Source organism: Anolis carolinensis, unplaced genomic scaffold, assembly GCF_035594765.1.
Source record: "Anolis carolinensis isolate JA03-04 unplaced genomic scaffold, rAnoCar3.1.pri scaffold_11, whole genome shotgun sequence".
Taxonomy (NCBI): domain Eukaryota; kingdom Metazoa; phylum Chordata; class Lepidosauria; order Squamata; family Dactyloidae; genus Anolis; species Anolis carolinensis.
Genome location: NW_026943822.1, coordinates 8,344,018 through 8,370,045, shown reverse-complemented (window position 1 = coordinate 8,370,045; position 26,028 = coordinate 8,344,018). Strand labels below are relative to the sequence as shown.

Here is a 26,028-nt window from a genome sequence, read left to right as displayed (position 1 = left end):
TAATAGTAAATTGCAAATAATACATTGTAAATATAATAATTACAAATTGGTGGGAGTGTGAAATAGTTGTGCTACTTGGGTTTTTATTTTATTCCAAGCCAGTTACACATGATCCTTTGAGATTTTTAATTTGCGTCAAATTAAGAATGTTTAGGCAGTGGAAAATCTGAAATGGGAATTGGTCTTAATAGCTGCAAATATCTTTCCTCAAAACTGATCTTTTCCCCCATGCATCATCATCGTCATTATCATCATTATTATTGGGATGCTGTGAGTTTTCCAGGCTGTATGACATTCTGATGTATATACCTCACAATTTCTAAGGATGCCTGTCATAGATGTGGGCGAAATGCTTCTGGAACATGGCCATATAGCCCGGAAAACTCAGCAACCCAGTAATTCCTGCCATGAAAGCCATCGACAACACATTATTATACATATTTATACCCACTTTATCTCTCCCGAAGGAGATTCAAAGCTTCATATTTAGAATTTACCTCCCCAATAAAAAAATCTTAACTTCCCCAAATATAAGTCACATTACTACCTTCCCTGCAGGGATTAGAAGCACAAGCCTGTAAGATGCTCTTTAACATTCAGTAATTGTTATTTTTAAATTGATTTTAATTATTCCTTTTAAATAGTTCTAGGTTTAACCCCAGAGTCGGACACGACTGGACTTAACGTCAGGGGACACTTTTACCTTTACTAGGTTTAATTCTGTTTTCATGTTTAGGATTCTGACAGGAAAATTGGGATTGAGCATTCAGTGGCGAAGTGTGTTAAAGCACTGAGCTGCTGAACTTGCAGACCAAAAGGTCCCAGGTTCAAATCCCAGGAGCGGAATGAGCGCCCACTGTTGCTCCAGCTCCTGCCAACCTAGCAGTTCGAAAACATGCCAACGTGAGTAGATCAATAGGTACCGTTCCGGCGGAAAGGTAATGGTGCTCCATGCAGTCATGCCAGCCACATGACCTTGGAGGTGTCTATGGACAGCTCTTCGGCTTAGAAATGGAGATGAGCACCAACCCCCAGAGTCAAACATGACTGGACTTAACGTCAGGGGAAACCTTTACCTAAATGTTATTTTACGTCAGCTTTAATGCTTCGTTGTTCAGGATAGTTCTAGGTTTAATTCTATTTTAGGTTTTAAATTGTATGCTGTGTTGGTTTGACCACTGTGGTCACTGCTTTGAGTCGCTTTAAGGGGGAAAGTAGCACATAAATAGAAGAGAAGGAAGAAGAGCATGACGAGAGAAGAGATGGAGGAAGGAGAAAGGAAGAGGAGGACGAGAGAAGAAAAATAAAGAGAAAGAAGAGAAAAAAGAGGAAGAGGAAGGGGGAGGAAGACGAGAAGAGGAAGAAGTAAAGGAGAAAGAAAGGACTAGGAAGAAAATGAGGAAGAAAAAGAAAAAGGAGAAGCAGGAAGAGAGAAAAGAGAAGAGAAAGTAAAGGAGGAAACCAATGAGGAGGAAGTAAAAGGAATAGAAGAGGTGGAGAAAGAAGAAAGAGGAGGAGGAAGAGAAAGAAGAGGAGGAACAGAAAAGAGGAATAGAAGAAGAGAAAGAAGAAAAGAGGAAGAGGAGAAAGAAGGGGAAAAGAAAGTAGGAGTCGCAGCCAGGGATCCTCCATCTCCCTGAAACCCCAATTTTCTGAATCTCCAAGCCCCCCTCCAGGTGTTTTGCGCTCGGCTGCCTTGGGAGTTGAAGCCCCAAAACTGGAGACTCCCCCGAGCTTGGAAAACGCCTTCGTGCTCCCAGGGCCTTGTGGACTTCGGCTCCCAGCATCCCTGCTTGTTGAGCAACCTCGCTTGGGCTTCTGGGAGTTGAAGTCCTCCAACACAAAACCCTGGAGACTCGAAGGCGGAGAGAATCTTTCCATGCTCTAGAGGGCGCGGGGGACTTCCGCTAGCGGACCGGAAGTGAGGCCTAGCGTAGAGAAGAGGAGCCTTCCTTTCGGCGAGGACGATGCCGCCTCCGTTCCCGCCTCGCTTCGGCGGGCCCCCGCTGCCGCACGGCTTCCAGCCGGGGCCCTTCCGTGGCCTTCCTCCTCCTCCTTCCGCGTTCCCTCCGTTTCCCTCTGCCTTTCCTCCTCCTCCTCCTTGGCAACAACCGCCACAGCAGGCTCCGTTGCCATGGCGACCGTTGCAGGCCGCAGAGAGGCCTAGTCCGGCGCCGGGCTCGAGTAGTGGCTTGGAGACGGAGAAGGAGACAGAGGAGGAGGCCTGGCTGCTCCGCTTCGTTTCCCAGGCCCGTTCAGAACCGGAGAAGAAAAAGTTTCCCGAACCACCACCGGTCGATTTAGGCCTCCCAGCCTTCGAGGCGCTGCTTAGCGCAGCTCGAGCCTCGGCGGGGGAAAAAGAGCTGCAAGGAAAAGAGGAGGGAAGCGGGGAGGCCTCGGCCCGGGAGAGGAGCCGCAAGAAGCGACTGCGGCGCCGCAGGCAGAGGCAGGAAAACCGCGCCGCCGGCGAGGAGGAGCAGGCCCGACAGGTGGAGGAGGAGGAGGCCCGCATCGAGCGGTGGAGGGCGCGCCGGGCCCAGGAGGACGAGCAGCGGCGACGGGTGAGGCTTTCTGCCCGGCCCATTATTGGGGGGGGGGGGGGGACGACTTCCCCGGCTCCCCTTCCCTTCATTGTAGGCATCCCATCTTATATAACAGCCATGGGCAAACTTCAGCCCTCCAGGTGTTTTGGACTTCAACTCCAATAATTTGTATATTTATTTAATGTAATACAATATTTATTTATTTATTACAACATTTATATCCCGCCCTTCTCACCCAACAGAGGACTCAGGGCGGCTTACAATAAAACACACATATAAAAACTACAGTACATTATAAATCAGATTAAAAATTATTAGCTTACATCAACATTCATAAGCACATTCTAAAATACAGGTGGCCGTTTTCAAGTTCAAAAGACTGGGTCTGTCGATTAAGTTCTGGCGTACATAATAATAATTAGCGCTGCTAGTTGTTATTTGAAAGCCTGGCCCCACAACCAAGTTTTAACCTTCCTACGCATATAGTATATATAATATAATAATGTAATGCAATATAATAATAATACACTATTATAATGGTATCTTTATATTACAATATAGTGTTATAGTACAATATAGTAATATATAATGCTTATTTTTGTGCTATACGAATAATATAATATACTAGCTGTGGCTGTAAGAATGTTTTGTTGGGCAGAGAATTGGCCATCTGGAAGGACGTTGCCTGGGGGGACGTTGCTTGAATGTTTTTTACCATCTTTGTGGGAGGGTTTTCTCGACAGGCTTTTGAGTTCTGTTGTTGATGTTTTAAAAGGTGCTTTTAGGATGTTTTTAAAGATATTTTTAAGATGTTTTTTAAAGATGTTTTTAAGATGTTTTTAAATTGTTGATTTTAGCCGGTTCTTGTAAGCCGCTCCGAGCCCTAGGGGAGTGGCGGCATATAAGTTTGAAAAATAAATAAATAAATAAATAAATGTCCCCGCATGGAGGTGGAGGTGATAGAAGGAGCTTATCTGCAGTCCTCTTGGGTTGGATTCGTGGGAAGAGGAAGCTAACCTTCAAGTCATAAGGGTTTAACCCATTATGCCACCGGGGGGTTCCATAGGGCCAGCTTACATCTCCCAAGAAAGGATTTCCCCAGGTAGGATGCAGCTAGGCTTTGAAGCTGTAAGGCTATTCAATTGTAATCAAGGTGACCAATTATATCATTGAAGACAAAAGCGGTTTCCTCCACCCTGGACATTATTGCACATATGTATAAACCCCTACTTGCCTAGTTTCCAATAGACCTCATAACCTCTGGATACCTGACATACCCTGTTTCCCCTAAAATAAGACATCCACAGAAAATAAGACCTAGTAGAAGTTTTGCTGAGTTGCTAAATATAAGGCCTCCCCCAAAAGTAAGACCTAGCAAAGGTTTTGTTTGGAAGCATGCCTGCCAAACAGAACACCAGAACATGCAGGATCGATAAATGAATGTACCATGGAAATAATGGTAGTAAGAAGAAATTCTTGATAGGATTCACAGTTTGTCTGGTTATGCTGGTTTGTGATGACAACTACTATACAGTATATAATTTTTTTTGGTTCAACAATAAATGTGAATTCTTCTTAATGGAAAAATAAGACATCCCCTGAAAATAAGACCTAGAGCATCTTTGGGGGCAAAAATTAAATTAAGACTTTCTTATTTTCGGGGAAACACGGTAGATGTGGGTGAAACGTGAGGAGAGAATCATAGGGCCAGCTTACATCTCCCCACAAAGGATTTCCCAGGCAGGATGCAGCCAGGCTTTGAAGCTGGAAGGGTATTCAATGCTAATCAAGTGGACCAATTACAACATTGAAGACAAAGTTTTCGAGGTTGGGGTGTGTGTCGTTATGCTGTTTTATGCATCGCCTTGATGTCAGAGCTCATTTATATATATAGATTTATGTACATATGACTTGAGAGCTGCCCTGAGTCCCCTTTGGGGTGAGAAGGGGCATAATATAAATGTCGCAAATAAATAAATAATTTTACTTCATTTCTGTTCCAGCCTACCTCCGTGATTGCATCTCCCCCTATGAACCGATGTGTGCTCGAAGGTCTTCCCAGGAGGGCCTTCTCGGTGGTGGCTCCCCAGCTCTAGAATGCCCTTCCCAGAGAGATCAGACAAGCTCCCACTCTATCCTCGTTTCGTAAGGATCTGAAAACCTAGTGGTTTCAGCAGACCTTTGAATAGAGCTCCCTTAGCCCTCGCGGCTATGCTCTCGCTTAGCACTTTACCCACTTCCTTGCCCACTCTGTACTGTAGCTCTGACACATAGAATCATAGAGTTGGAAGAGAACTTACAGGCCATCCAGTCCAACCCCCTGCCAAGAAGCAGGAAAATCACATTCAAAGCCCCCTCGACAGATGGCCATCCAGCCTCTGCTTAAAAGCCTCCAAAGAAGGAGCCTCCACCACACTCCGGGGCAGAGAGTTCCACTGCCAAACAGCTCTCACAGTGAGGAAGTTCTTCCTGATGTTCAGGTGGAATCTCCTTTCCTGTAGTGTAGTTGACATGTCTAGCACCTTTAGCCACTCCAGGGTTGAATCCTGGACACTGTATCTGGGTTTATGAATGGAATTTTGTTATTAAGTGTTAGTCCTTTGTTAATTGATTATATGTCATGTACGTTTATGTTCATGGGGTATTGTGTCCTAATTGCTGTATGGTTTTTAACTTTTCGTATGTTTTTTGTTGTATTGGAAACTGCCCTGAGTCCCTTGAGGAGATAGGGTGGTATATAAATAAAGTTTTATTATTATTATCCCGCTTCTTATCACCCCGCAGGGGACTCAGAGCGCAGTACAACATACATCTAGGCAAAAATTCAATCCCTCATTATACAAACAAAACATAACATAAAATCACTAGACACAATTAACATATATATACAATTTGAAATCATTAACATATTTAAACATAAAGATGGCATCTAGATGCACCCTATGCCCGCCCCCCTCCCCCTGTCATGATCTGGGCCCTTGCTGGCATCCTCCTTTTATTCCCCAGCCTCTTGAGGCAACAGATGTTTCTGCTAAGCCTTGCTTCAGCCAGGCAGTCAGGGCCTGAGTCTGTGAGGAGCCAGTCACCAGGAGCTGAGGTTAAAGGCAGCCTGCAGCAGACAAAAACTGCCTTTTCCTCCAAGCTTGCTGTTGCTGATGTTCTTTGGCTCTCTTGGATGGTGCTGTGTGACTGGGACTCTGCTGCCATCTTCCTTTTAATGCCCCAGCCTCTGGAGGCAGCAGGTGTTTCTTCTGGACCTTGCTTCAGCCAGGCCATCAGGGCCTGAGTCTGTAAGGAGCCAGTCACCAGGAGCTGAGGGAGGAAGAGAGAGGGGGAAATTGATAGGTATTAATAGATATATAGGATTGCAAAGGAATATAATCAATAGAATGGGTCATATGGGGTAAAAATAATATATCATTGTATGTATAAAAATTGTGACAATGTTTCAAATTAATTACATTTAATCAAATAAAAAAATATTTTTAAAAAATTGACTCCACTCACTTGTAACACATTCTTCCACTTGGGGGACTAGAAATCCCAGAATCTCTATTGGCCATTGTGGCAGGAGTATTCTTAAGACCTGTCATTGATTGTTGCCATCCAGGCGACTTCATCTCACAAAGACGGTGTGAATTCAAAGTGCTTGGTTTTTCAGGCTTAGAATCCTGATTTGTTTCCTATAATAAAAACATTTAAAAATCCTATGTGTGTGTCTGTGCACAAATTAGGCTTGTCTCTATGCAGAATATATTCCAGCAGCTCTGTTGATGATAAGGGTCCATGGGGTTTCTCTTCATAAATGGTTTTTCTTTTCCTCCCATTTAGGAAAAGGAACTGAAAGCTGCTGCAGACAGCGTCTTGTCCGAAGTCAGGAAGAAGCAAGCGGACACCAAGCGCATGGCTGAAATTTTGAGGGGTTTAGAAAAGCTGAGGAAACTGAGGAAAGAAGCAGCAGGAAGGAAAGGTAAGCTAAGATTTGGATTTCAAATGAATACTATATATACTTCCACCTATGTTGAAGGATGCCTCTAAAGCTATTGATGTTACAGCTGTAATGTTTCAGATTAATGCGTCTTGTATTGCTTCTGTATTAGCTGTTCCTCACTTTATCCAGGAAAATGTGACTTAACGATCTGTGGCAAATGTAAATCCTAGAAGACTTGTATGGTTAAAAAAATATTGGGGACCATCATGGCCTAAGGAGATATCTTCCAAACTGTTGGACAATTGTTGTGTTTTAGTTGTTGTTTTTTAAAGCATTGATGTTTGTGTAATTCCTATAACTGGTTGGACAGGACAACAAAAAGGGATTTGCAGTCTTGGGCAGAGAGAGAAAGTAATAATAATAATAGTAATAATATGTTTTATTTATTATCCATCTCTCCTGACAGCTTGTGGCGGAGTACAACAAAGCCAAAAAATCTGAGCATAAAATGCTTACAATAAATTACATAGATAAAAACACAAAAATATAAAAAAAAAACATGCACCAAACACAGATAGAGAATTGCCATATAGTAGCAATAGAATGTAAATCAAAACTCATAATTGAAAGTTAACTAGATAGGCCTGCCAGAAGAGATGGGTCTTTAATTGTGTTTTAAATTCTAGCTGCGTAAATAGCTGGGCAAGGGACCACCTTTTTGCAAGCAGTCAAGAAAATGAGATATTTATTTGTTCTAAAAGATGTTCATATTCTGATTTCTTTTACTTGTATTTAAATATTTTGTGAAATAATTAGCATCTTAGAAAGAACCCAGAAAGCTCCTCAGAAGTGAAGAGAAAGTAAAAAATGAATTGGTTCCTCCTCTGACTTGCTGTGGGTCTGTCAGGACCCAGGCTGCGGAGCACCAATAACCGTGCGCAGAGACCAGAACCTATCTAATATCTTTATTAAGGAAATATATAAAGTCAATAAAAACAAGTGAAGAATATAGTTCAGAAGTAGACCTTTCAGGAAAGGTCAAATATAGTCCAAGAAAACAATGTACAATATGAGATATTAGAGTCCAAAGTTATAATCCAATAACCGAAACACACACTTTGCCAAGCAAAGTGTGGGGAGATGACAAGGTCTTTAGTCCTTGGAGGCTTGACAACAAGGCTGGAAAACAACTGGATACTTGGCTAAGCAAGACTTGATACGAGGCAACAAAGAACAAGAACTAGGTCCGTGGCAAGGTCCGTGAAACAAGGCGGCTTGAAACTTGGAACTGGAGTACGAAGTCTACACACGATCTCACTCCTCAAGCTGACGAATTGACTCCGCAAGGTTTCCTTCGCGGGAAAACACCTAAATAGGGTCTCGCTTCCCACCAGAATAACATTTTCCCTGGAGAACTAGAAATGAAACTCAACTCTGTCCAGATGCAAGACTCCTTAGAATTTCCCAAGGGAAGCAGACCTAATCAGCTAATTGTTTGGCTGCGATCCTGGCGCTTCGGCGATTCGCCTCCCTAGCGCCTCTATCTTTATTATAATTGTCCTTTCTAGAAAACGGGGGAGAATTCTGCCCAAGGCTTGTTTGACTTGAGGGCAAACATCCTGCAGGTGCAGGGGCTCCGTTTCTGGCTGAAACGGTGTAAATCCCATGTTTTCCTCTTCGTCTGCCACAATGGTACTAGGAACGGGACTACAAGGCCCATGAGACATCACAGGGTCATACTTTTGTTGGTTTGTTTCATTTCTTTTGGGGTACAGGTGTTTGTCCACCCGCTGCTGCAGACGAGGCCTTTGAAAATGAAGTCCAGAGTTTAAGAGCTTCCATCAAGAAGCGCACAGAGCTCTACGACGCTGAAGAGCGCGCTCTGCGTGTGATGCTGGAAGGGGAGCAGGAGGAGGAGAGAAAGAGAGACCTGGAGAGGAAACAGAGGAAGGAGAGAGAAAAACTTATGCAGCAGAAGCGCGAGATGAATTCCAAACTCTTTGGAGACCCAGGTAGTTTTTGTAGCCTTTTGCTGAAGTCCCTGGGGCAGGAGAGGATACATTTGAAATGTGAGGCTGTAAGCAGTCTTTGTAAAAGTAAGCAAACATTTGACTTACAAACAACTCATAGTTAAGAAAGGGGTTGAGACAACAGGAAGTGAGAGAAATCTACTTTAGAAAGGAAAATTTACTCCTGGAAGAGTTGTTATTATGGGGAAAATGTGTCTCCAGTTAAGCCTTATCCCCAATCCTTGTTTCCACAACAAGCCAAATTGTTCAAAATCCAGTTCTCACAGGGACAGAAAGTGAGGTGGGATCTTCTGAACAGGGTCACAGATAGCAAAATAAACTCCACAGGGGTGTTAACCCTTCCCAATGCTATCCAAAGCTAATCAATATATATGGTTTATTTGTATTTCAAAGACATCTAGATTAAAATGTTAGTCAATAACTGCTTAAAAGCAGGTTTGATAACTTATGACTTCTATCTTTTTGGAATAATTTCCTATTCTGATTCTGGGGGTGTGGTCTTATGTTTTGCAGATGAATTCCCCCTCACTCACATTTTGGAACCCTTTACCCAATATTATTTGCAAGCTGAATATTCTGTGCCAGCTCTCATCCAGATCAGGTAAGAATCAGCAGCACTACAGCAAGGAAATTAGTTTGGATTATAGGGGGGGTGGGGGGGGGGTGGGCAGGGTTTGGAAGCAGTAATTCCACATTTTGACATTTATTCCCTGCCTTTATTTAGATGAATTTTAATCAGAATCTTATTACAGTAGTTAGTCCTCTAATGGAAACAGCATCCAGTTAGTAAAACCATTCATTGCACCTTACTTTGGAGTCACAGATCAATAATAAGAATAAGGATAGTAATAATAGTAATATTTGTATTTCTTGCCTGCCTCTCCTCACGACAGGGCATAGTTAAAAACACATCATCATAAAACAGTCAGTAATATATATATATTAAAATATTTCTATGAAATAGGATCAAGGGAACGTTCTGCTGGGGCCTCCCTTCTCTTCCATTTCCTTGTTTTCTTTTCTGTAAAGCAGAGGATGCTATTGTTTTCCAACAGAACAAAGCACTATGTCTACAAATCCAGCTGCAATTACTCTGCCGCCAACCAAGTTTTTGAAATACCAGGAATTCCCTGGATTTGGGTATTTTTGAAATACCAGAATGTGCTTGTACCTGGGAATTTCTGAGTTTTCAGAGTATAGATTTCAGACACAATGCTGGATATATCACCTATTGCTTTTCTGTTCTAAAGGCACGAATGGGATCGGTTCTTGGTGCTGGCGGATCACCCAGAAGGACAAGGCGTCCCTCCAGGGTGGGTCCTCCCCAGTCCACCTTCCAGCGATATCTGGGCCACGGCTGTCAGATGATGTCTTTGAAGCTCCACTCCGTAACTCAGAAGGGGTTCAACACATTCCGCAAAAGCCTTTAGTCTAAAAGTCTGTTGCATTTTTTTTTCTTGCAAATCAGACCCAGCTGACACCTGGAGGATATAAAATACTTTGTCCAGAAGTAAGACATTGTTTTCAAGAAGTAAGATGCTGATAGTTTAAAAGAGCTGTTTTAATTTCTCATTCATGGCAGTATTGTAAACTATCGGCTGTTGTGAATGTGTTGCTGTCTGTGATGCAGCTGTGCGTTTCAGTGTAAACACACCTTTCCCCCAGAAGTGAAATATTTTCACCCTTTTCTTTTAAAGTGTCAGGAAATGGCATGTCCTGAATGCACTGTCAACATTACAGTTCCAAGAGCAGAGACGTGGATTTTTAGCTAAAGCTCTAAGTTAGAGCAATGGAGAGAATTAACAGTCGCATTGCCAATTTGTTGGCACAAATTGCATTTAGATGGTTGAATGATGTACATATAAAAGTACTGAAGAATAATAGAGAGCTGACAATACCTCTGTCAGTTCAAAAGTGCATTGTCAAAGCCTGGTTGGCATTCAGTAAAAAAGCTTTGTGTTTGAGTTTGCTTTCCTTTGGTTGCATTCAATATCACTTTTAATTTTAAAAAATTGTGGCAACCCAATTTGCAGAGGAACAAATTATAATTTGGGAGAACCATGTAAATCAAGATCCAACTGATTTTCAGACCTAGTTTGGAATGGAAATGGAAGCTATACCATTTCAGTTTTTACCAATGACCAACAGGATTTCATTAAAGATAGTTTAATATTGTGTTTTGAATTTAATGCAAACTATGCAGCTCAGAACACTGGGAAGAATGGCTTGTGAAGCCCTATGAAAATCGAAAGTACAAATGCCTGAATGGGAAGAGATACAGCTTGTAAATGTATTTACTTTTCTCCTTTGAAACAAAATTGTTGTCATGTAATTTGATAAACATCAATTGTTGATGGTTTGGTTTGACACATTGTCAAGTTGCGCTATTTAATATTTTTATACTTGAAACAATAAAGAACATTTCACATTGCTGAGTTGTTCTGGCGTTTTCTTAATTATTCTTCTAACTGTAAAAGTTGAAACAAACTTTTAGAGTTGTGATGATGCCATAGAACAGATACAAAGGTGGAGTTCTACCAGGAAATCCCTCCTTTGCAAACATATAGATAAAAGCAAGTATAAAAGGATTCTCCATCCAGTTAAAAAAATCTACATTGAGTTTAACATCTGACAGCAAAGCCTATTGATAAAAATGGCTTCTTTCACCGTCAGTGGTTAGGCTCCTTATTCGTTCGAAGGTGATACAAGATTAACCTCTTAAGTAACTCTGATAATCCGCTTTGGAAAAGTGAGCCCTACATTCCCCTGACTTCCTTTGTAAACATTCAAAAAAACATTATAAGCAGATCGTCAACAAGACTCCTCCGCCTTCTGCCCAACAAGCCGCTGGATGGTTCCTTTCTAAGGTAAAGCTAACACTGTATAGGTCATGTATGTGTTTATATATATGGAGTACTAAGATGTAAAAGAATAATTTTAAGACAGATTTATTTATGAAGTCCTAATCTTTTTGCCTTATACATACTGTGGAAATGTGTTAAATTTTAGTGGTGCTTTCTTCGAAACCCAAAAGCATAGTGTTGCATAGCTCTGTCGTGTTTAATTCAAATGTGCATAGAGTCAGACTTCTACCAAGACTGGATATGTGCCACCTAAAATTCTGGATAGTATTAAAATGTTTGCTGTCAACTTTGGTAAGGAACTTCAGCTTTTATAGGAACAGTCAATTCCAGCCAATCAAACCATTTTTATAGCAACCTAATATCTTTTTCTAGTTCCCGGATTATGAATATTTGTTGACTAAGTTCTTCATGACTCAGATTATCTATTACTAAGCCCCCATCCCAGTTGCCATGATAGAAATCTTTCTAGGAGTCATCGTTTGTCAGTCCCTTGCCATTTTGGTCCCAACTTGGGTTTGTCCATTGCTTTCATTAAAGCGCAACAGAGATTGTTGCATAGCTTTTTTTATAAACATAAAAGCAATAGGGAGGCACGGTAAAATATCTTGACATAAATGTATCCCTTTGTTCATTACAGAGCCTAATGTGGGGAATAAAGGAGTAATATATCCTGTATTGGACTGGATGACTGTGTATATCTGTCGAAGCTGGAGGGGTAAGTTGTTAATGAAGAGCGAGGAATAAAGTCTGTTAGCGAGAGAAATAGTCTGATAGAAATAGAACAGCTGCAAAACATTTCCCTTCTGAACTGTTCTTGTTAATATCCAGAACTAGAAATGTGCCCATAGGCAGTGTGCTTCTTTTTTTAACATAATAAGCACAACATAACCCGAGAGCAAGCTTTCTTCTTGTCGTGTGCCTTCAAGTAATTTCTGACTTAACAGCAAACCAATCCTATTGATGGGCAAGCTTTCTTTCTGCTGCTCCGGAGACTCGGATACAATGGAGCAATTGGGTTCAAATTTCAGGAAAAGAGATTCCACCTCCACATTAGGAAGAAATTGCTAACAGTTAAGAGCTCTTTGTCAGTGGAATATAGAATACCTGGGAGTCTGGTGAAGTTGTTTCAGCAGTGGCTGAATGGTTGGTCATCTGTCAGGAGTGCTTTGATTGTGTCTTCTTGCATGGCCAAATGGGGCTAGCCTAGGCAGCTCTTTTGTTCTCTTCCAACTAGCATTTTGTCTTCTCATTCCTTGGCAAAATTTAAACCACTGGGGTTGACCTTTGACCAACTAAAGGTTGAGAGAGTGTGTCTCAACCCAGGTCACCCAGTGGTTTTCCATGGCTGAAAGCAGCAGATTTGAACCCTGGTCTTCAGAGTCACAGCCCAAGACTCAAAACTGCCAAGCCAGCTCTCCAATAAGTCATGACAGTAATAAAAGGATGCAGATAGGTAGCATCTCTTTTTGCCAAATGTAGTTGCTCACAGGACAAGTGAAACAGAAAAGCATTCCCGTGTCTCTTTCTTGCTTCTGTCAGGTCCTCTCCCTCCCTCCCTCCTTTGTGCTACTCATCGTGACAGCTGTGTACGTCTTGACTGGCGAGGAAGACGTGCCTTTCACCTCATAGCGACAGATGGCCTTCGCCTGGGCAAGCTTCCCAAAAATACGGCATGTGGAAGGCATTAAGGGACGTCCACGTGCCAGACGGTCAAGCCGGTGCCTCTCTGTCCACCTCTCCCCTTCTAAAGCAACAGGAGAACTAGTCCCGGCAGTAGCCTTTTGACAATTGTTGAATTAATAAACACTTAGCCGGCTACATTTTGGAGAAAGATAGGTAGACAGACAGATAAATAGAGACAGACACATATCGGTGTTTCACTTTGGTTAAATCTAGGGTTTGGAGTGAATGGTGTTAGATTCAACACGTAGGGTTCATTTACACTGTAGGATTAATGTACTCTTGATACACTATAACTACCATGGTGCTATGCTACGTAATCCTGGGATTTGTAGTTTGGTGAGGCACCAGCTAAAGACCTTGAAAATCTTCAGTTCCCTGGATCCAATAGCATTGAGCCACAGCAGTTAAAGTGGTGTAAACTGCGCTTATTCTTCTGTATAGATGCGCCCTGGGATTAAAGTCCAAAGAAGAGGGAATATTCCTTTTATGTCCCAGTTTGGTAGCTTTTGAACTCTACCAAACTTTCTGTAGAAGGAATATCGGGCAAGGAGCTCTAGTTCTGCGAATATTATCTTTAGCCTCCAGTCAGGGAAGTATTTTACTCCCTTTTGTGAAGGAACAGGAAGACAGATGCTGCAACAATTTGGCGTTGTTTCTGCAGATTTTGCAGTGGATTATGGACAAAGAGTTTTATCTTTTAAGCTCAGTAACCCAGTCCAAAGTCTTCCATATACAATTTAATACATCATCAAATCAATCCCTTCTTATTTGTGTTACTACCTTTTATTACAGTGTGATATAACAAGCAAAATCATGAATTGCCTGGAAGACGTCCCTTTCCGAATGACCATAGATTTTGTCGATGCTTCCATGGGTGAGGAGAACTTCGTGTCTGCACCTGAATTCGAGATGCCCAACTGTACTGACATCCTGATGTGCACAATGGTAAGTAAGTAAGTAAGTAAGTAAGTAAGTAAGCTGTATTGATATTACAGGAACAAGAGCATTAGTAATAATATGGCTTCTCCCAGAGTTCTCCTTTTGTTTCTAGTTCCATTTATGGTCAAACATTGACCATAAGATCATGCTGGAGGATTTTGAGATTCTTACAAAGAACATTTTAATCAAATCTGTAAATAAAGCCATATTGATCATTCTTCTTCTATCCCAACAGCATGATTTCTCCCTTGAGAAGAAGGTTCTGTATTGGATAGCTTCTGCCTCTCGGGAAGACATTCCCTGGTACCAAGTGACCACTGATGTGGTCCCGACAGCTCCCCCGTGTTGGCTGCTACTGGTGGACTCGAAAGAGTACTTGGCTGATGACAACGAAATGACTGGCAGCAAAGTCAAGGACATAACACCGGTTCAGAGGTGTGTGCGGCTGGTCATGGCAGCCGAGACCTTTAGCTATGCCAGGAACAAAAATCAAGAGAAAGAGGACCTCCATTCTGAGGAGTGTTCAGATGGTGAAGAGTCTTCCTCAACGAACTGTGTCAAAAGCTATGGAGAAGAGGGGCCTTCATCCGACAAGATTGACAGCGTTCCCAGCACCTTGCCTCAATTCCTAAGCCTTCCGCAATGCAGACCGAAGACCTCCCCAGGGCCCATGGAGACCCCGATAGAGAGCGCTTGCTCAAAGCCTCCTCCTCTGAAACAGAGGCGCTCCATGTTTTTGTTCAGCAGCATGAAGAACGAGTTGGAAGGAGCCAAAAAGAAGCTGGCTGCCTTCATGCATCCTCTGAACCAGACGTCGGCAGAGCCCACCTTGGCCTCTAGGGCTTTCTCCCTCCACCAGCGCTCCCGGAGCAGTAGGAGCCTCCGATACGGGACATCCTCAGACTTATCCCTGGTGGGGACCCTGACACCCACACCACCATTGACTCCACGCTGTGGTCCAAGGCCCCTGACGGCTGCAGGCGGGGTCCCTCCAGTCCAAAGGCACAAGCCCACAGTTCCAGTAAGGAGCCGCTTACCTTGCTTGTCTTTCTCCTGTCAAACTTGCTATCATTGTAGCAAGTTTCACCATAAAAGCTATAAAAACCCAGCGATAAGTGAGGGAACACTGTATAAATAAAGTTTGTTGTTGTTGTGGTTGTTGAGAGAATTGGCCTTCTAGAAGGATGTTGCCCAGGGGATGCCTAGATGTTTGGCTATCCTGTGGAAGGCTTCTCTCATGTCCCCGCATGGGAAGTTGGAGCTGACAGATGGGAGCTCACCCCGCTCCCTGGATTCGACCCGCTGACCTTTCCGTCAGTCCTGCCGGCACAAGGGTGTAACCCATTGCGTCACCGGGGGTTCCTACTTTGCCAGTTACTACTTCCTTTTGCAGCTGCAGGCATCTACCAGGCAAAGATAAATCCTTTCCTAGCTAATGAAGTACAATGGCAAATTGCAGCATGGTTAAAGCATGCTAATACCCACCATCCAGTGCATATAATACATAGCCAGCACAAATACAACAAATGGAGAATAAATATGAGACGAAACATGGCAGGGTTCATGCTCAAACACGAAAATTCAATTTCAGATTTCGTGCTCAGGCTAAAACATTTCTAACCTTTGCACTGCCTTGAAAAACATGGATCATATGAGCAGCATTACCTCCATTGCAATATAGATTTAAAGGAAGTATAATAAGTTCTCAAAATATATGTTTAAGCTGAAGTTGAATCCCAGGACTTTGAAACCTTGGATGAAAAAAACCCTACTCAAGCACATCACTGCATTTAAAAAACTATGCACAGGGAAGCATGTCCCCAATAGCACTTCAACCATCTATCCCACGATGACAGTAATATGAGATTGCTTTGATTTGTTTATTAAACTTGTCTTTAAATATATATATATATATATAACACACACACACACACACACACACATGTGTTTCCGGTTCCCGTTGCTGTTGTTGTCCATTGTTATATCACCCTTTGTCATCTCCCTGGAAACATAATAAGGCTTCCAAGCATTTGTTTCTCAAGCCAGGGTCACTCCATGTTTGAAATAATGATCCGGGACGAGATTAAAACATGATGTTGAAAGTCAGAAGCCCAAATGGGAACAGTCTCATGTAAGGGAATTTGCTTGGCTCATTCTGCAGTTTTTCTAAATTGGTTTTGCCATTGCAAAGATAAGGAAGCGTTGCTTTTGAGCATCGTGACCTATGTTCTTCAAGACATTACAAAAGCTGGAAACTTTGGCTAAATTCGAAGTTGGATTTCTGAGAGGCTGCTTTCCATTTGAGCTTGAGCCCTGCCATGATTATTCTCAGTTTGTTGTCTATAGTTGCTTGATGTTCCTACAGAGCAGAATGAGAACGCATTTCCTCGAAGAGCCAACCTTGGGGAAAGGCTTGCAAATTAACCAACTCTCTTCCTTTTTCCAATGTCTCTTTGCAGTCCCTCAGTCCATATTCCTGCCTTCCTGGGGTCCAACGGGCTCCCGTTTCTGAGAAATATCAGCCCGATTCCACATCAGACTTGCTTTCGGCTCTGAGCCAAGAGGAGCGGGACCTCATAGAGCCAGTTTTAGCCTTGGGCTACCCCATACGCCGGGCCATCCTCGCTCTCCAAAAGACTGGGAGCCAAAGTTTGGGGCAGGTCAGTAAGAGCGAAAGCCCTTCCTCTTAATATCAGGGAAATCCAGGCGAGTGCAATGGCCCCATCAAGTTGGTCTCGTCCTTATGCCGGGAGGGGGGTGAGACACACAGTGGCAGAGAGCACGTTATAAAAATGTTTATAAACTTTGAAAATGCCCTAAAAATCCATAAATGAGTGAAACATTTTGAAACTTGATGGGAAAACAGTGCTAAATGTGTTCTATCATTGTAGCAAGTTTCACCACAAAAGCTATAAAAACAAGAGAGAAAGGAGTCCCTGAATTTTCCCCACTTGCGCAGTTGCTATAACAAAAAAGTGACAAAATTTCGTTACTCTCATAATAGTAACAAAGTTTTCCTTAACGATACTTTAGAAACACTTTAGAAATTAAATGCTGCCCCTAGTTTTGTAAGGAGCTTTGAAACATTTTTTTCATCGATCACATAACCCTACTAAAGAACTTGTAATACTATCACTGACTTTTCAAGAGGTTCATCTACACTGTCGAATTAATGCACTTTGACACCACTTGTCTGCCTTGGCTCAATTATATGGAACCAAGGAAATTGTAGTTTGAGAAAGTGGTTGTTGTTATTATTATTGTTGTTGTTATTTAGCCCTCACTGCCAAAGAGTGCTGGGGTGTCTCACCAAACTAAGGCTCCTATGGTTCCATTGCCTTGAGCCAGGACAGTTAATGTGGTGTCAAACTGCATCCATTCCGCAGTGTAGATGTACTCCATGATTCCTGATGGAGCTGTGTTGTGTTAACAATCCACGGATTCCAAAATCTGTCAATGTTCAAGTTGTCTTGTCTAGACAATAATGTAATCAAATAGCATCTCTTATAATAAGATAATAATCAAGGGCTTTTTGTTGTGCAGTTTTCTATCCAGAAGCGATAGTGCCTCACCAAATTACATAGGATCTCGTAGCATTGAGCCAGGGCCGTTCACCCATTCTGCAGTGCAGACGTATCCTATGATTCCTGATGGAAACATGTCCTGATAACTCACTCCGGCCTCTCTTTTGCTTCCCTGTGGCAGTTTCTCAGCTACCTCAGCGCCTGTGACAAACTATTGAAGCAAGGCTATGAAGAGGCCCAGGTGGAGGAAGCCATGGAGATGTTCCAGAACTCAGAGAAGAAGGTCAGCACCCAACGGTTGGAGAAGACATTATGGAGAAGAAGAATGCCTTTGCTTAACTTGAAACACAATTGAAGGAGAAGGGAGGAAAGGGGCCAAAGCTTGGGAAATTACCCTTTTGGACTCCGGCTCTCAAATCCTATCTCCAACTGGGCAACTCTAGGAGATACCGATTTGAAGGGCAAATGTTCTAATCTCTAGACAGGTCGCTGCTCTCAATGTGCAGTGTGAATATATTGATGAGGAATATTTCTGCACTCTGCAATTCTGCTTGACCACAGAGTTACTCAGAGTGGACAGAAGCCAAGGATGGCTTTCTGTCAATGAGCCTTGAAAGCAAGGATGGACACCATACAACCAACGGGACCGCATGCATGTTGCATAACTCTTTCCACAAACCTGGAAGGTTTTGCGTTGGATACAAATGTCTCAGGCCATTTGCGTAGGATACAAATGTCTCAGGATGAGACAAATGTCTCATCTACACTGTCATATAATCCAGCTCCTGAATCCAGATCATCTGCTTTGACTCATATAACCTTGTTCAAAGAAAGGATTCAGAAACTGGATTACAGGGCAGTGTAGATCCAGCCTCACCATTTCCATAAGGGAACGTCTATGACAAGGGTCCTCAAACTTTTCAAGCCAAGGTCTAGAATTTGAACCAACATAAACCATTATAACCAACATACACTTACCAGTATTTTAGTTGGAAATGTAGGCCTTTTGTTTGGTTGATGAGAGTCAAGTTCATTAGGATTGTTGTTGTTGTGTACCTTTCAGAGTTAGGGCAAACCTAAGTCTAAAGTTTAGGGCAGGGCTGTGGAAAGGACCTTGCAGGGCCACATCCGGACTGTGGGCCGTAGTTTGGGGATCACTGTTCTATGAGATGCCAACCAAATTCTGTTGGATGTTTTAGGATTTTGGCTGCATGCAGACACTTATGTTTGTTTCTCCTCTGCTTCCTTTGACTTCCAGGCGTCCGAATTCCTTCACCTCCTGATGCAGTTCAACGACATGGGCTTCCAGCAAGCCGACATCAAGGAAGTCCTCCTTTTGTGCGAAAACCACCGAGACCTTGCTCTGGAAGAACTCATGGCCCGAACCCAGTAAACGTCACCTTTTTTGTGTGTGTCATGAACCAAACATATACAGTATTTGGCCAGTTCTAAGCAGTAAATGCCATATGCAGTTTTTCAAGGCATGCTTCCAAATACTGACTGCAAACTTACGATGCATCTAAACAGTAGAATTAATGCAGTTTGACACTGCTAGAACTGACACTACTCAATGCTATGGAATCGTGGAATGAATGCTAGTGTAATGGAGATAAAGTTACAAATCCAAAAAAAGCAGGGCTTGCGTTTTGCTGTTTGGTTTGCGGCTGGGAAGAATTAACCATCGGCATTAAAACGGCACCATCTGGGATGAGATCAGCATCGTTTAATGCAGAAAAATAAATGTTTTCTTCAATTCTATCCCAGCAAACGCAGCCTAGGATCTGAGTCAGCCCATGTTTGTTATGTAGCCACAAATTCCCTGACTATTTATAGCCAGTCTCAAACAGAATTGCTGGGAATATAAAACCTATGAACAGGCACCCTCCTTGTTCAAACTATTCAAATACACTAAGGTTCAAATGCAAGGAGGCGACCCCAAATAGGTTGCATGGAAAAGCATTTATTTGTATCAGAAACAATATTGCTCAGGTACCTTCAGGCCAGGAGCCCCCACTGATGCAGCAGAGTACACCACTGAGCTGCTGAACTTGCTGACCGAAAGGTTAGCGGTTTGAATCCAGGGAGCGTGGTGAGCTCCCCTGTTAGCTCCAGCTTCTGCCAACCTAGCAATTTGAAAACATGCAAATGTGAGTAGATCAATAGGTACCGGTTCGGCAGGAAGGTAATAGCACTCCATGCAGTAATGCCGGCCACATGACTTATGAGGTGTCCACGGACAAAGCCGGCTCTTCAGCTTAGAAATGGAGATGAGCACCAACCCTCAGTTGGACATGACTGGACTTAATGTCAGGGGAAAACCTTTATCTTCAGGCCAGATCTCAGTCTCTTTTGGCTCAGCAGGACACATACTTGCTGAATTTGTGGGTCATTTTGGGACAAAAATGTATAAATGATCAAAATGCACTCAGTTTGTAGGTTTGCTTTAAACACATCACATGCCTGTCTATCACATATCTACTGGCATTAAATATTCTCTTTTCCAAAAACAGTAAACAAGCAGTCCCCAAGTTACGAACAAGATAGGTTCTGTAGGTTTGTTTTTAAGCTGAATTTGTTTTAAAAGTATAAGTCCAGTCAAATATACAAATATATATCTATATATCTCTATCTATCTATCTATCTATCTATCTATCTATCTATCTATCTATCTATCTATGCTCTTTGGATAGCATAGGGAAGGGTGAACACCCCTATTCAGAAGGCTTCACCTCACTTTCTGTTCCTGTGAAAATGGGATTTTGAAAAATCTAGCTTGCTATGAAACAAGGATTGGTGCTAAAGCTTCAGTGGAGACCGCAGGAGCCCCTAGTGGCACAATGGGTTAAACCCTTGTGCCGGCAGGATTGCTGACCTAAAGGTTGGGTTGCTGACTTCAAAGTTGCTGGGTTGAATCCGGGGAGAGCGTAGATGAGCTCCTTCTGTCAGCTCCAGCTCCCCATGCGGGGACATGAGAGAAGCCTCCTACAAGGATGGCAAACATCAAAAAAATCCGGGCAACATCCTTGCAGACAGCCAATTCTCTCACACCAGAAGCAACTTGCAGTTTCTCAAGTTGCTCCTGATCTGAAAAAAAAGTGGAGACCAGTTTCCCCCATGATAATAACTCTTCCAAGAGTGTATTTCCCTTCCTAAAAGTGAATTTTCTTACTTCCTATTGTCTCATCCCCATTCTGAACTAGGAGTCATTTGTAAGTTGGATGTTTTTAACTCGGGCACTGCCTGTACATTAATGCCAGTTCAGAATTAAAGGGCACTTAATCTTTAGAATATTCAGCATAGGAGATCTGGAGAGACTCCAGTATTGTATGGCTGAGTCCCAACATTGATTCTCCAAAAAGAAACCCCCGGCATTTCAAGTAGAGCTGGATATACTTTTCTTCTGAAACCAGAAAGATCTACTAGTGGTCTGTGTGGACAATATTAACAGACCAAAGATCCACTTAATATAAAACTACTTATGTTGCCATCAAGCTGGGTGAGGAGGAAGGAACATCCTTCTGTTCACCTATGGATGAACCTAAACCAGGCATGTGAATATCAGACCCAACAGACCCTGACGGATTACAACTTCCATTGTTCCTTACTCTGCTTATCACATTGACCAGAGTCACCCTTAGAGATTTGTTAGAGAGATTTGTTGTTCTAACAGGTTAAAAAATAGTATTTTTATCTGCAGTTTTCCAACCTTTTTGGAGGACCTAATCCTAATGAAAGTGGACAGCCTACTGCATTTGAAGGACATATTTGGTTGTAGCAAATGGATTATATGACAACTCCATAGCTCAAGGCCTACAAAACCAGCTACAAGAGCTATTCTATGATGGCCTCCAACATCACTCTATGATGGCCTACAACATAAAACTAGGTTCTGTTGCTTCAAAAGGTACAAGGAGCATTTGAACTAAGGGAATTTCACAATCCTGGGCCCACTTGGGCTGTAATCTCCAAGGCCTTCCAAAAGAATCAACAAAAGTGAAATAGCCAGAATCCAGAGATGTGGCCACCTCAGCAACCCATAGGAGATCGGAGGTGATCTACGTTGCAATGCTGTGACCTGTTCTTGGAAGCCGGAGAAGGAAAGTTTGCAAAGAACCACTTCTTGGAAAACCCGCTCTCTCCTTTTTGAATTTCCATGTGTTGTCCTCTATTGTGTAGATCAGAGTGACCATCTTGTTGACCGTGTAAACAATGTCCCCTTTGATGACCGCCGTGAAGAGGGCCCCCTTGCTGTTCACGTACTGGCCAGGCAAGGAGGACCACTGCTTGGTGCTCAGGTTGTAGCAATCCATCACGCAGCGCAGGAAGTCATCAAAAGGCCCATTGCGCATGATGTAGAGGTTGTCCCGGTGGGCCACCATGCAGTGGCCATAACTCTGAGACCTGTTGAGGGTTGAGATGGGAAGCCATTCGTCCTTCTGTGTCTCGTATTCATAGATGATGGTGGTGTCTAGCGGCTGCCACAAGCAAACAAAGATGCGCCCCATGGCTTGGGCACACGGGACTGCAGTTGCTGGCTGGGGCAGGTCCGAGACGAAGCTCCACGTGTTCGTGGACACATTGAACTTCTCCACGGATTTGAGTGGCATCTTCTCAAACTCCCCGCCAATGGCATAGAGATGGTCCTCTTGGGCTGTCAATGTGACGTCGTAGCGGAGCTGCTGAGGGCTGGGGAACTCACTCCAGACATCAGTCACAGGGTCATACCAAAAGCTTTGGTCCACCACCTGCTTGTTGTAGCCATAGACACCTCCCACAATGTAAATCTTGTTGTCCAAGGTGGCCATGCCAGCCAGGAATGTGCTGGCATGCAGCGGCATGCAGGAAAGGGTCCTCCAGGTGTTGTCCTCCTCATTCAGGTAGCAGATGGTTCGAGAGAGGTCCTCCAAGAACTCAAAGGTGGGAGTGTGCGCTCCCACTGCCACAAATGTGCTGGGCACCAGGGACTCGATGTAATCAAGAAGATCTGGAGAGAGGCAGTCCAGATACTCCTCCAGGTCTGCATAACTGTCTCTGATGTACAGCGCCGCGCTGTGGAAGAGGTCCAGGAGGCCGAACATGGCCGCGGCTTGGTAGAGAATGATGCAGTTGTCAGAATTGATGGAGGCAATCAAGTACTTGGCCATGGCTTTGACCTGTAGGAAGGAGGCACACTCCACCGCCTTGAGGTTCTCTTCGCAGCTCAGCACTGGAAAACCTCCCTCCAGGATCTTCAACATGATGGAAAACCCCGTGGCGCTTAGATCTCGGATCTGGATCTCTTTCTGGTTGCTCTCCCTCATGCCCGATTGGAAGAGTGCCCGGAAGTATTCACTGTGATCCACCAGAAGGGCCTTGTCCACGGAGAAATACTCCTCTTCCAAGTGGATCCGGACTCTTTCGTCAAGCTGTTTGGACTGCATGGTGGAGTCAAGGGCGGCCTCTCATTGCGAGGACATCTTCGTTGTCTTTCAATCACCTGTGAGTAGCAAGACCCTTGAGATGTGTCAGCATGGTTTCTTTTCTCTATCTGCCCAAGAGCTGCCCAGAAGCTGCAAACTCTGCAATATAAATGCCTGCTTCTAAAGATAGCGGGGGTCCATGTGACCAGGGCAGCCGGCAATGAGAGCAGTCGCTCTCCAAAGGCAATTTGCAAACTGATATCGGCAGCATTGCTGGGCTTCAGTGCAGAACTACAGCTTAAATAAAGAAGTGTCTGGACAGGACGAGGGAGGTCAAGGGAGGTCGCTTTCAGCCGGAGGTGAGGAGAGGAAGACGCCCTTCTCACCCTCTAGGGGGCGCTGTAGGACATAGATGTAAAGGATGCTCTGATTGGACCAAGGGTCATCTCGCCCAGGATATATGACTAAAGCCCTCCCGAAAGAGGACCTTCTAACTTCTGTTTAGGTAAATGTAAAGGTTTTCCCCTGACGTTAAGTCCAGTCGTGACCGACTCTGGGGGTTGGTGCTCATCTCAATTTCTAAGCCGAAGAGCCGGAGTTGTCCATAGACACCTCCAAGGTCATGTGGCCGGCATGACTGCATGGAGCGCTGTTACCTTCCCACAGGAGCCGTACCTATTGATCTACTCACATTTGCATGTTTTCGAACTGCTAGGTTGGCAGGAGCTGGAGCTAACAGCAGGCGCTCATTCTGCTCCTGGGATTTGAACCTGGGACCTTTTGGTCTGCAAGTTCAGCAGCTCAGTGCTTTTAACACACTTCATCACCGGGGCTGCTATTATTATTATTATTATTATTATTATTATTATTATTATTATTATTATTATTACATAGAGGTGCAATTCTATGCTTGTTTTGTTCTCATTGATAGCCGTTCTATTCCTAATATTTGAAAACTGTGCCTTTCAGTTTTGTGCAGAATTTAGATATTATGGGGTTGTGTTGCACAGAAAAAAGCATTTCCGCCAGAGTGGTACCTATTGATCTCCTCACATTTGCCTATTTTCGAACTGCTAGGTTGGCAGGAGCTGAGGCTAACAGCGGGCACTCATTCCGCTCCTGGGATTTGAACCTGGGACCTTTTGGTCCACAAGTTCAGCAGCTCAGTGCTTTAACACACTGAGCCACCAGGGGCCACAACAAGTGTTTAAAGACCTCCAAAAGATGGAAGTCTATTCAACCCTAAAATATCACTGCAACACGATCTCTTGCATTTTTACTCACTTGCTCAGGAAACATACAAAAGGTTGACAGTAAAAAATAAAAAAACAGAATATTCATAATATCATTGTGGAAGAAAAGGAAGCAAGTCACCTCTTTGTCTTTCCCCAAATGAGTATCAGAGTGCCTTCCCATGCTATGAATCTATAAGATGCAACTGCATGAATACAGTAGAGTCTCACTTATCTAACATAAATGGGCCGGCAGAACGTTGGATAAGCGAATATGTTGGATAATAAGGAGGCATTAAGGAAAAGCCTATTAAACATCAAATTAGGTTATGATTTTACAAATTCAGCTCCAAAACATCATGTTACACAACAAATTTGACAGAAATAGTAGTTCAATACGCAGTAATGTTATGTAGTAATTACTGTATTTACGAATTTAGCACCAAAATATCACAATATATTGAAAACATTGACTACAAAAAATGTGTTGGATAATCCAGAACGTTGGATAAGTGAGTGTTGGATAAGTGAGACTCTACCATACATATGAGCGCGCGCACAGGAGCATCACGCATATTCAAGAGTGGCATGTGCAGAGATGGGTCACAAATGGCAATGAGAGGAACAATTTTGCATACGTTCCTAGAATCATAGAGTTGGAAGGGAACCTCAAAGGGCGTCTAGTCCTTCCTAACATTTAGGTGGAATCTCTTTTCCTGCAGTTTGAATCCATTGCTTCATTGTATCCTAGTCTCTAGACCAGCACAGACCTTCTCCATCTTTGATACGACATCCTTTCATAAACATGTCTAACATATCCTACTCTTCTCCAAGCTAAACATCGACTTAAGGGATTTGTGGTTTTTAGACTCCTTTTGCATATACTGTTTGCCAAGCCAGACCCCATCCTATACCTGTGTGCTTCATTTGTATTGCCAAAGTGTAGCACTGTCTAAAATGTTGAAATTAATATTGTTAGTTTTGGCCATTCAGCTCTGTCATCTGTGAAGCTCGCTTTAATTCCTGATCCTGTCCTTCAGGGTGTTAGCCATCCCTCTTAATGTAATGTCGTCTGCAACTGTGATGAGCACATCACCACTGATTGAACCCTGATAATCCAACTCTGGGTATGGTAAGCCTTTGCTCAAGTAATGCTCGTGTCTATGCCTCCATAGAGCTGCCCGAAGCACATTGTGGTGCAGCGAAAGCCGAAATAAACACAGCACAAGGAGCCAAAGCGTCCAAGTATGTGTTGCTCACATCCTGTCGAGTCCCAAGGGATGGGGGCAAAGTACAGAATGTGCATCTGCGTGTTACAGCTGGGAAATGGGCTTCAACATGTTGCCCGGTGAAAGCACATGGGCTCCACTTGGCTGCTTTGTCTCATGGAACGCTGGGATTTGCAGTTCTCTGCGGAGAAGTCAAAATACGATTCCCTAATCTGCAAATCTCAGAATATCATAAGGCGGGTCCTGCCGTGTCTCTTCCTTGCTTGCCTTGTCATATTATGCACCCTCTCCATACAACTGTCCTGGTTTGCAAGGATGGAAAACTAAAACAGCATTTTTCCCCCATTGCAAGAGAAAAGGGATATTTCTCTGAATGCTCTGTACTTTCCAAATGGCCAAATAAATGAGTCCTAGAGACAGTGTGTTTTTATGCTTTCAATGTTGGACTGCGAGGCCTGAGTTCGAACCTCTGCTCAGCCATAAAAATCTGTTCGGCAACCTTGGGCAAGTCACACTCTCTCAGCCTCAGAGGAAGGCAAAGGCAAACCTTTGCTTGCGATGCCCTTTCTTTTCATTATAAGTGACCTAACGGAGCCCTCAGTGGTGCAGCGGATTAAACCGCTGAGCTGCTGAACTTGCTGACTGAACGGTTGG

General features: G+C 43.4%; 3 protein-coding genes across 5 annotated transcripts; 2 read left to right on the top strand and 1 right to left on the bottom strand.

Annotated features, from left to right (window-relative positions):
* The first annotated feature begins 1,859 nt into the window (after positions 1–1,859).
* pdcd7 (programmed cell death 7) lies at positions 1,860–12,100 on the top strand. Of its 2 annotated transcripts, none has more exons than XM_016996948.2 (5): positions 1,860–2,561; positions 6,375–6,513; positions 8,250–8,486; positions 9,018–9,105; positions 12,006–12,100. In XM_016996948.2, the coding sequence occupies exons 1-5, from the start codon at positions 1,968–1,970 to the stop codon at positions 12,010–12,012; spliced, it is 1,065 nt and encodes a 354-aa protein (XP_016852437.1). In that variant the 5' UTR covers positions 1,860–1,967; the 3' UTR covers positions 12,013–12,100. The 2 variants fall into 2 exon arrangements, with proteins under 2 accessions (XP_016852437.1, XP_003226617.1); XM_003226569.4 differs by lacking the exon at positions 12,006–12,100 and adding an exon at positions 9,755–10,935 and having other exon boundaries at positions 1,866–2,561.
* Positions 12,002–20,132, top strand: ubap1l (ubiquitin associated protein 1 like). Of its 2 annotated transcripts, none has more exons than XM_008119434.3 (6): positions 12,002–12,083; positions 13,844–13,996; positions 14,226–15,011; positions 16,450–16,650; positions 17,696–17,797; positions 18,773–20,132. In XM_008119434.3, the coding sequence occupies exons 2-6, from the start codon at positions 13,865–13,867 to the stop codon at positions 18,905–18,907; spliced, it is 1,356 nt and encodes a 451-aa protein (XP_008117641.2). In that variant the 5' UTR covers positions 12,002–12,083; positions 13,844–13,864; the 3' UTR covers positions 18,908–20,132. The 2 variants fall into 2 exon arrangements, with proteins under 2 accessions (XP_008117641.2, XP_008117642.2); XM_008119435.3 differs by having other exon boundaries at positions 12,011–12,083; positions 12,908–13,996.
* On the bottom strand, positions 19,455–23,224 carry kbtbd13 (kelch repeat and BTB domain containing 13). Its single transcript, XM_003226568.4, has one exon. It carries the CDS (start codon positions 22,932–22,934, stop codon positions 21,570–21,572), a length of 1,365 nt encoding a protein of 454 aa, XP_003226616.2. The 5' UTR covers positions 22,935–23,224; the 3' UTR covers positions 19,455–21,569.
* Between the last annotated feature and the right edge of the window lie 2,804 nt (positions 23,225–26,028).